The sequence below is a fragment of the Lepeophtheirus salmonis genome, chromosome 4 (assembly GCF_016086655.4).
Source record: "Lepeophtheirus salmonis chromosome 4, UVic_Lsal_1.4, whole genome shotgun sequence".
Taxonomy (NCBI): Eukaryota; Metazoa; Arthropoda; class Copepoda; order Siphonostomatoida; family Caligidae; genus Lepeophtheirus; species Lepeophtheirus salmonis.
The window spans coordinates 30,843,956-30,855,394 of record NC_052134.2 but is presented as its reverse complement, the minus strand read 5'-3'; the positions used below and the strand labels follow the sequence as shown (position 1 = coordinate 30,855,394).

Sequence of the window (11,439 nt, the reverse complement as noted above, 5' to 3'; positions counted from 1 at the left end):
AAAAATCACAGTTTCAGATCAAACTCCAATCAACAAAAATGTTCCGCTTCATCCTTGCTTGTACCCTCCTCGCCTCCGTTTTTGGAGATCATCCCGCTCCTCATCCAGCCCCCTATCATCCAGCTCCTGCTCCCTACCACCCAGCACCTGCATACAAACCCGCTCCTTATGATGAGTCACCTAAGCCCTATGCTTTCCAATATGGTGTTGCCGATGACTACTCCGGAACCAAGTTCTCTGCTGAGGAAAACTCTGATGCCAAGACTGTCGCTGGATCCTACCAAGTTGCTCTTCCCGATGGTCGTATCCAAACTGTAACCTACACCGCTGATGACTATGCTGGATTCGTCGCTGATGTTAAATACGAGGGTGTCCCAACTTACCCCAAGTATGAACCTAAGCCTGCTTCCTACAAGCCAGCTCCTTACAAGCCCGCTCCCGTCTACCATCCTGCCCCTGCCCCATACCACGCCTAAGAAGGAACTGTTTTTGTGATATTTTCATTTATTCATAATTATTAATTTTATGACTGAATTATATTTATTTATCTAGATAAATTGGTAGTTCTCTTGAGGTCACATTTATTTATTTATTACATTTATAATAACAAAGCCTGCAATCGAACAAGTTGTATGTCCAGCTATTTGAAACTAAATTATAGTTTAGCATTCAACACAAGGGGTTAGTTGTTTATCTTTTTAACTATTGCATATATTTACACTAAATGATATATATAATAGTGAAACAGGGACTTGTTGAGGGTTGCGAACATGATTTTATCTAATCTATAATAATTATCATCGATCTTAAATAGAATTATTTTAAAATATTAATCTCATAAATCAGCGTTAGATAATATGACTTAGTTTAGTTAAAAGTTACAAAGTTAGGCGTATACGAACAAACAATATTTCTTTAAAAAAATGGATATCACTCTCCAACAAACCCTTAGTGTTACTCTCAGTTTTTCATGAACACATATGAATACTATTAACATCTTTAGAAAAAAAATATTACTTGATGAGCCAGGGAGTACTTTAGCATGTTGCAAAACCCTTTTTTTTTGTCACATTCATTTTTTTTTATAAAATATTATATAAGTACTTCTTCCTTTTTTCTTTTTTAATATGAGTTTAAGTCAACACCTGTAAGATTTAATTCATTTTTACATACCAACGAATAATATTGTATACAATTCTTAACATATACTGTAAATGTTATTGAATAATGATATACATCAAGATGTGCAGACTCAATGCTACATCCAATACCCATGCGAGACTTTATTAATATGACTACATTGTTATTTCTTTGAACAAAAATATATACATATATCTCATACATCAAGGAATATCTTGTATACACACTCGATGCTATACCTGCAAAGTAAAGATAAATTTTACTTGATATAACTCTTTTTTTTTTATTCTACCACTCAATGTTATGACTAGGGCTCAGATTTGGTTGCTATGTTCAGCTCACTCACTGTAAAAATCAAATTTGTCCTTTTCACAGTGAGCAAATAAAAAATTGAGAAGAAACAGATGCCAATTTTTGAGACCGAGAAGCTCATTACAATGATGCTTTCCAAAAATTGTTAAATTTGATTCTTTTTCAAAAAATTCTTTAAAGTTTTTTTTACGAGGAATCCAGCTCAATGGTTTTTTTCTGGGAAATTCATAAGCACAGTACATCCTAAATATACATGTATTTTCACGATATTTTATCAAATACTTAACTAAAGTACTCTTTTTTAAACCTGCATATTTAATTTCTTGATAAGGGCATTAATGGGGTAAATTACCTTATTTTAAACATCTTTATGCATATTTTTAGGGATATGGATTCGAATTCATAAAAGAATGAACGTGAGATTCTAAACTAGGAAATAGAATACAAATTTTTGTAAATGTGATTTGAAACCATTATCATGTAGCTCAATGAATGGCAAAATTATTTAATATTGTATTACATATTTAGGTTGATATTCTACAACCTACAAATAATTATTTAATATAATCTACATTTATTATAATCTATATAATTTGTACAGAATGTTTCAAATAAATCTTCACATCATACATTCATAAGTTTCGTAAAACAATTTATGTACTCGTAACCGAGGAACGAGAATACCCACAGCCTCTCACTGCAATGTTACACTTTTATCTGATGATAATGGCTATTCACATGTTTAATTAATGAACTAGCAAGGCTATTGCTTATGCTCTACACAATATAGGAATTTAAACTTTAGAAGTGTTGTGGAATTTTGATTGCATGTACTAGAAAGTACATTTGAAATTTGTGAGGTAAAATTATAAATTAGTTAACTTAATAAGTTTTATAAATTAACTGTTCTTAATACCTTTAATTTATAAGGAATTACAAAATAACTTTACGAATACTCAATATAAGCTTTAGACTATAAATAAGTTGTGTTTACATAAATTATAATAATTTGGGTAGCCATAGTTGGAGTCATTAAAAATTTCCGTTTCCTGAGTCTAACTCCACCAAAAATGGTACCAACTCCAACTCTGCAGCCTTGCTCTGATCACATCGGAAAAAAGTACCATCGAAGTGACTTCTATACAATAGTTTTTATAGTTTACATCTACGTGCCTCAGAATTTGTAAATAAGGTTTCTTGTTATTCTTCTAATATATAGTATAACATTGAAAAAGGTATGTCAAAAAAAAAGTCAAAAATGATATCGTTTTATAATTTTATTTAACAAAAGATAATATAGAAAAAATTGTGATTATTTGATGTCTTTTTGAATATTTATTGCTAGAATATCTTTGATTCATAATAAATAATTTTGGTACGCTACGGACATCCGGATATATATATCAGACAGATATCAGATATCAGTAAGAACCCTAACATGAAAAAAATGGTATGGATACGGAACCCTCCAGTCTAATGGTACGGAGGTATAGCAGGGGCATCCGGAGGGGAGGTCTGGAGGGGCTGTAGTCAAAATCCTCAAATTAAGGAAGTTTAGAATTTTACTAAAAAAAAATTTTGTCATTCGGGGAAAATTATGCAGCAGAGCAAAAAATTTAATTTTATCTGAATAGCTTTGAATTTTTGAAATTTTTTGTAAATAATTGTACAGATTTTTGTGATTTTTTTGCAAAAATTTAATAATTGATATTTTTTCGAGCAAATTTAATTTTTTGTAGATAGATATGGATTTATTTTTTAAATTTAAAGTGTCTATGGATTTTTGAAATTTCTTTCAAAAAATTTAATTTTTTCTGAATTGATATAGCTATATATATATTCTTGGGGACAAAAATTATGGTATGCAGCTCAGGTATGTCCAACACAATACCATGCTTTTTTTCGATGTTTGATGTGGTTGCAGTTTTTTCCTGTTCTTCACGCAGATCATCTTTGGGACATGTTTGCCCCCGTTTAAGTTCGGCAGTCCACTTTTTAATACTTAACATGGAAGGAGCGGTGTCCCCGTACACATTTGTCAACTTCAGACGAACTTCCTTAGTGGTTAATCCATTCAAAACTGGGAATTCAATTTGAACAAAAAAAAAACACACAAGATGTTAACAGAAATAGTTTGTGAAAACAAAGTACATGAGAAAACGAGTTGAAACCACTCATAAAAAAGTTTGACCCTTGCACCAAGCGAGAAACATTTTTTTGTTTTAGATTGCAGCATCATCTGTGTCAGGCTGAGAACTTTTCACCTTGCCTTACTAGAACAATGTAACTCCATTAGCAATTACTTATAAGACAAAAGGTGCGTAAACGCTCATTACAAATTATAAATATATATACAAATAAATTAACTTCCTCAATCTTTTACTTTATAAATTTAAACAACTTATTGATAATTAAGCAAAGAATTATTAATTACTACTCCTTTTTTTTATATGACCTCTCGGCGCAGTGATAACTATATCTATAAAAGGGCGGAAACAACTCAAGGTTGTTTTAATACTTTTCTCAAGAACATTGTTGCAAGCTGTAATGCTTAATCTATATCCAACTTGAATCACTTAATGCAGGATCCTTCAAATATTGCTGAAAAAGCTCTGCGATAAAAATGGCATTGCTTCCAAAAAAAAAAAAAAAATTGACAACGAATTATTCTCTTTTCAAATGCAACCACGCCTAGATATTTTACTTACGAAAATACAGTAATTTCAAGGTTTTAACATGAATTTATACAAACATTAAAAGTAGTATTTTTTAAAGTATAGGATGAAACACTAGAAACTAGAGTTGTTGTTATTTCTAAACTTTTAGTGAAAAAATGAATTCAGATAACTTGATTATGTAGTAGATCCGCCATCTACTCAATGTAGCCCCTTCAGCCTCAATACTGGTCCAGAACTGGGGGCATACCTTTTCCACAAGTGACAGCTTGAGTTTGGGAGATGGCGGAGATCAGGGTAACTTTGGTGTTGTCGAAAGTCGTGTGGGCGATGTTCTTAATTTATGGCCACAGATCTAGCAGGCTCACGCCAGGACAGAGGGGAGCCAGTAAGAGAAGGTCACACACCCATAGCACTCATTCAGATGCAAGACCTGGGTCTTTTTGAACATCTCTTAATCCTGCTTCTACAATGAGGGTCTGCCAGCAGCCACCTGATTAAACCATAGGATCACCACACTCTTCAGTGCGCCCGGGTACATTTTGGTTTTAACTATTAAGCCAAATAACAAGATGTGAGGGACATGATGTGGCCCTTGATTAGCCTGAGATTATTTGTCTTCTCGGTCAAGATTTTGCTTTCTGGCGATTGTAGGACCAACAATCTAAGCCCTTCTTCATACATGCTGTTACAGTTAAGTGTGAGACGCCTAAATATCTGGCAATTGTCCTGTTGGCACATCTTGGACTGCCGGTGAACATGAATTGTACACCGCACATCTCCAAATCTCGTTAGTGAAACTTTGTTTCCCTTGAGACTTGATGGAAGGCTCCTATTGGTCGTAGGTGTCGTACCCAACTAGAACACTAGAAGTTGGTCTGCTACAAAAAAGAAAACTTTTGCAACAGTAATTGTAATTGGCACTACACATACTCTTCGGTATTATGAATCCAGAAAGATACACGTACGGGTTAAGGATATGGAAGACTTTAACAGTAAAACCGTGTGTTATCATTTTTGATACCATTTTTACATTACAATAAAGGGTTATCTAGTATTCAAACCATAGCATTCCAAACATGCATGTTATTAAATATATGAACAATACGTCCAAACTAGGTTTAGAGCTACAAACTAATTTTGATTATCCCTAAAACAATTTACGCTTCCGTAGCGGACAGTGTAATCGATTCTTACTTGTTTAAGCATATATTCAGACCTTTAGGACTTAACTCTTTTGATATTTTACAGCAAGTTAATACTGGTGTCATAACATGAGAATATTTCGAAACAATTTATTCACTGAAATATTTTTTAAATTTAGTTCAAATATAAAAAGAGTACAACAGGGAAATTTTGCACAACATTTAACTTGTTTGGTTTTTTTTTTTTTTGCACTAATTAAGGTTTCAGTACCATCACAAGCAATGCCCCAGTATATGTGCTGTTTTCCGTGTGCATTGTTTTGATTTGATCGAAATCGGACAGAAATTAGTGAACAGGAATAAAAAGGCAAAAGGTTTTAGTTCTTCAATACTCGGATGTTGATCCAAAAATAATTGGAGAAATTGTCGGCGTGACTTTGAGGACAGTCCGAAACATCAGGGTGGCCAAGGAGAATAGGAAAGGAATCAAAAGGAAGCCAGTAAATAGACGAAATGACTTGAAGCGAGATAAAACATTTCTCAAGTCCCTGGATGCCAAGATCAAGGAACATCCAACAGCATCAATGCACCGCTTGGTTGAAGAGTTCAAGGTGGACGAGATCACCATCAGGAGGGCAGTTCATGATGACCTTGGCCTTAAGAGGTTTGTTAGGACTCAAAGGCATCTCCTCACTGACGGGAGGAAGGCCTTAAGGCTTGAGAGATGCAAAAAGTCCTTAATTACTTGAAGAATCATCTTATGACAAAAGAGAGGTTTTGAACTGCAGAAATGACAGATTTATAACAACATCACCTGAAGAAGTCTAGGGAACTTTCAGGACAAAACTTCTGGTCCAAACAATGTGCTTAGGAGTCGAAGTCTCTGTTAGGAAAAAAATGGATCCCTTCTTCTTCAAGCCCAATGAGAAAATCGGGGCTGAGGCCTGCTATAAGGTTCAAAAGTGGAAAATCTTGGCCTGGATGAAGGCTAACTATCCTGAGAGCAACTATGTGTGGACCAAAGACGGTGCCTCCAGTCATAGTCAAATCTCAAGTACTAAAGCAACACCTACCCGAATAATTTTGAGCATATAAGAAGGAAGTATTGCCTTTGAAAAATTACAGTTTCAGATCAAACTCCATATCAACAAAAATGTTCCCCTTCATCCTGGCTTGTATTCTCCTCCCCTCCGTTTTTGGAGATCAAAACACCTTCAACCAAAATTATGTATATTTTATACATCATGGACCATCTTGTATTAAGACTGAATGCTACATTAAAAAAAAGTTGTAGGGGTACAGACAAACTTTGCTTTATGAATATAGATTTTACTGCGGAAAGGTCATTTAATAATATTACTTAGAATCAAGAGTGTTAATATCACTTAACTAGATATTACTTATTTTCGATATCTCCTTTTAATGATATACATTGCTAAAGTCAATTTGGAGATTATCTTACAATGTATATTGTTAAGTTGAATATTTATAAACTAAAAATTCAGTCCTAAACTTCAAAAATATTTTCAACTACATATAAAATCTCTAAGATGCTTACATACTTCATGGTCAGAGGATGAGTTACTTTGACTTTTGTTCTGCTCGTCTTCTAATTGGATTAAGAAATAATAGAAACAACTTAAGGAATGACAAATTGAATTATGTATCAGAAAATAAGTTAATACATATTATTTAGTTAAAAAGTAATTAACATTTTAGCAAAGTAATATTGTTATTAAACAAGTTACTGGAAATGTAATATAATACTAATAACGCGTTACTACCAAAATACGATTTTTTATCTACGATCCTCAACATTTGATTATATTTTACTGTATGGAAATATTTTTTCTATTTTTTTCTTTTTACCTAAATTTATTCATGTAAAATACACATCACAAAGAAATACTTTAATCATCTAAAATGCTAATTTTAGACAATCTATTAAAAAAAAGTAGAAATAGTTTTTCTTATTTTTTTATTGCCTTAATTAACTTGTGTGCAAAGATTGTTTTAATGCATCCAGTGAGAAAAAGATTCCAAAAACAAATTACTAATGCCGATTCCGATGCGAAACTTGAAAAAATTACCGATGAAGATTCTTTAATATTTTAAATAATAGTTAAAAGAATACAAATTTGCTATTTATGGGCATCCACACGATTATATTTTTGGATGGGGGGCTTGGTTGTTGGATTTTTTTTCTCGAAAAGAATACAAAAATTATAATATTGTTGGAAAAATTGAAAAATTAAATTTTTTAGAAAAAAAAAATCAAAAACTAAATTTTAAATATTAAATTTAAAAAAAAATACAAATTGATATTTAAAAAACTTAAAAAAAATCTACAACTATTTGCAAAAAAATTTAAATATCAAATTTAAATAATATAAAATTTGATATTTATAAACTCTTCGAAAATTCAAAACTCTTAATTTCAAATATTAAATTTTATAGTAAAAGCAAACATTCTTTAATTTGGGGGGGGGTTTGTTTTTTAATAATTTAGAAAAGTATGAATAGTTAATTAACAGTAAAAAATAAGAATCGGAATTGCATATTAAACATTATTTTCCCTATTCGGATTCCAAAAATAGGACCCGATTCTCCGATTCCGATTAATTGTCCCATCTCTACTTTTCATTTTACCTTAGTAGAACACGGTGATTTTATTAGGAATTACTTATTACATACAGTGTATGTAAACACTCCTTATAAAATCTATATGTATCCAAATAAATTAATTTCCTGAATCTTGTACTTGATTTATTTAAAAAACTTATTGACAGTTAAGCAAAAATGATAAATTACTACTCTTTTTTTATATGACCTCTCCGCGTAGTTACAACTGTTTCTATCAAGGGGCGGTAACTAATCAAGGTCTTCCTGATACTTTTCTCAAGAACATTGTTGCAAGTTGTAATGCTAATTCTTAATCAACTACTGAAGGATCCTTCAAATATTGCCGATAAAGCTCTTGGATAAAAACGGAATTGCTGCAGAATAAAAAACTTAGTATTTATTTGCAACACACTTTATATTTCTACTTATTCAGTCACGATTTCAAATTGATATCTCATTACATCAAATGTTTATTTTATGTATTATGCAACTAAGAATTCATGTACCTATGATTTATCACAAAATATTGAATTTAGTTATGATCTTTATTAAGGAAATGTTTGTACATATATGTATAACTTTACATACTGTGCCAGACAATCAAGGTGAGTGTCTGACCCTTTAATGTGCTCTGTAAAATATTCTTTTGAAAACCACTCGTAACTTTCCTCCAAATCCTAATTTATCGGAGCAACTCCAACATTTCAATGGATATTTTAGCAATATAAAATAGTTGCGACAAGAATAGATTAATTCTAAATTATAATTAAACAGGACATACTCTAAGGCTTATAGAAATACAAAGTTGTACAATCATGTAATCGGGCTTGCTAGAACTTTTTATTAGATGGACCGTATCGAGTGATGGGCAAGACAGAAAGATTTTGACGTCATAGAGTATAACAACGGTACTCTAATAGTAACAGTCAAGGAAAGCGATATATAGCTACTCTTGGTAACAGTTACACTTACTGATGAAAATCGAATGTAGAATGGGCAAATTAAAATAAAAGAAACCAAACATTAACATAGTAACCCTGACAATTTGAAGAATTGTTTTGCAGGAGAGAAAGAGTAATGATGTGACAAAGGAGGAAGGAGAAAAGGATATTATCTATTATACTTACAATTAAAACTCTGCAATAAATTATTAGGTTACGCTCCCTCTTTTATTAGCACACACAAATATTCATTCAGGTTTTTGAATATAATTGAACCTATTTAGGAAAGGATGTTCACCATCAAGAATTACATAATAATGACAACTACTTAGGAAAAGAAAACTCATTCATCAAACTACCAATTCAATTTCACAACAACAAGCCATCTAAAAAATACACCAGATTTGTATTAATAGTTATACTCTTTGACCTCACTATTAAAAAGTGTTGTGGAACAAAAACATCAGTCGGATAAGCGTTATGATATAACCTCGTATTTCTATTAAGCTTGACATGTTCAATATAAAATGTAGAAAGCTTACTACATCTAACATATGTGCACACGTTTATAACGTTGGAACAGACCAATAGTCAATTTATTTCATAGAGCTTGTTATAATAATGTTCAGCCACCAAAATGATCCCTTTCAAAATAAGGAGGTTTTTTTTTATTTAAAATGTTTCTAGATTGTAAGAGTGAAACGATGATAAATTAAATTTTGTTAGGAAGAAATTTTCTATTATGGAAATTCTCACTGCAAAAAAACAGATTTAAAATCACAAAACCTCTTAATTTTGAAGTGGAGATTTGTTGAGGTTTCAAATTGTAGTATGGAAAGTTCATAGTAATAAATTACTTGTACACACAGGCTAGATGTGATAACCCACCTTTACGCAAATACTTTACAGGGATGTTTATTGTTTAGCCAATCTACCAAAAAATAAAGAATAAACCCTACGTTTTTTGTTTTTTTCATTCTTCTACTTTCACCCTTGACAACATATGGCGAATTAATTTCCTAAATAGAATCGACAATCCTGGTAGAACCCCATTTTCACTCGATAGGGCATTTTCGTTCCTCTAACATTTATACAAAATATTAGATTCCATTCGCAGCTGCTTCAGAATGTGCGTTCCTTTAGTAATAAAGTGAACTAGCTATTTTATTTTGAATAATAAAATGGGTACACAACTCTCTTAATTCTGCAGAGTTGTATTGATGTTCTTCATCGCTTTGCAAACAATTTAGAATTCCAGATATCATCATGTGACCTTTTAAGAACATGACATTTTTTTCTGGTGAAATTGGGTCACTAAGGGTTATCCGCTGTATTGATCCACAAACCTCCTTGAAATATTGCGTCGCGTCCTATATTTTGTTTGTTTTAAATTCCTCAATAACTGTATGAGCAGGCTTTCTATTTCAAAACTGTTGAAATTATTCACAAATCTAAATTTTTTGACGAATCTTTATTGGTAATTTGATCAAAAGTATCTGCCACATTGGCGACTTTAGTTTGAAAATTCTTCAGGGGTGATTGTGGGTAATACATTGTTGAATAGCTATTGAACTATTGTTGAACTATGCAACAAAATTATATTAACAATTTCTTCATTATTCTTATTTATTTAAAAAAAAAAATAATAATGAGATTGACCTGAAACATATTTGTTCACCTTAAATATCCCAAAAGAAATATTATAAACTTTGGTAACAAAAAAAACCTAAACTGATTTGTAAATTATGCGACAGCAGAATTGAAAGGGCAAGAAGCTGAAATAAATAAAAGATTGATGGTATCATGATACTAATAAGTTGGTATCGGTTTCAATACTTTTTCAATTAAAAATACGAAACAAAAGTGTAGTTAACACATTTTTTTAGAATTGGCTCAAAACTTGATGACGTTATAAAAGACAACTTCCATTTTTTTTCGTTATACAATGGCGATTTTTTTTTTGTTTTTTTTTTGCACATTGACAAATGACATTGTAAATACCTTTGATAATATCAATTTAGTACTGTTCTATATGTGTCAGTATCCCTATACCACCAAGTACCCCAATACGGAACAAAACGATCAAGCAGTAACTTTATTCCCCTCAAAAATGGACATTTAGACATACTTAAAAGCATAATACATCTTATAAAATAAATTTTAATACTAGGAAAGAAGCCTGAACGAAAAATGTGTCATCTAAATGTATAATTTTTAAGGTTCCATTCAAAGGTACAAAATATAAATAAAAACAAGAGAAGTGCAATAAAAAAATGTCAAGGAAAATATTATTTTTGTTAACTGAAGGACTAATCTATATAACCTTAATAACTAAGTTTTACAGTGAGGATTATGTCAAAAGGTTGGTGTTGTTCTTGGTCCTTTTTGCATATATTATTTATTGACTTTTGATAATCATGGCTTTAACCTCATTTTCTATCTTCCAACAACAAATCCGCTCATAAGACTCCCTGAAATGCCCATGGTCTCAGAAAATATATGGTAAGTTGTCTAGTTCGCTATATTTCAAAACAGGAAGATACATTTCTAGTTGTTTAAGAACCTGGCCCCAAATACCAACATTCCCGATAGTAGACACTATTT

General features: G+C 31.6%; 1 protein-coding gene across 1 annotated transcript; it reads left to right on the top strand.

Annotated features, from left to right (window-relative positions):
* LOC121116680 (uncharacterized) lies at positions 1-557 on the top strand. Its single transcript, XM_040710954.2, has one exon. It carries the CDS (start codon positions 39-41, stop codon positions 474-476), a length of 438 nt encoding a protein of 145 aa, XP_040566888.1. The 5' UTR covers positions 1-38; the 3' UTR covers positions 477-557.
* The last annotated feature ends 10,882 nt before the right edge of the window (positions 558-11,439 follow it).

Excerpts from the sequence above, each read along its gene's own strand:
- LOC121116680 (XM_040710954.2), top strand. The coding sequence starts at position 39 with ATGTTCCGCTTCATCCTTGCTTGTACCCTCCTCGCCTCCGTTTTTGGA.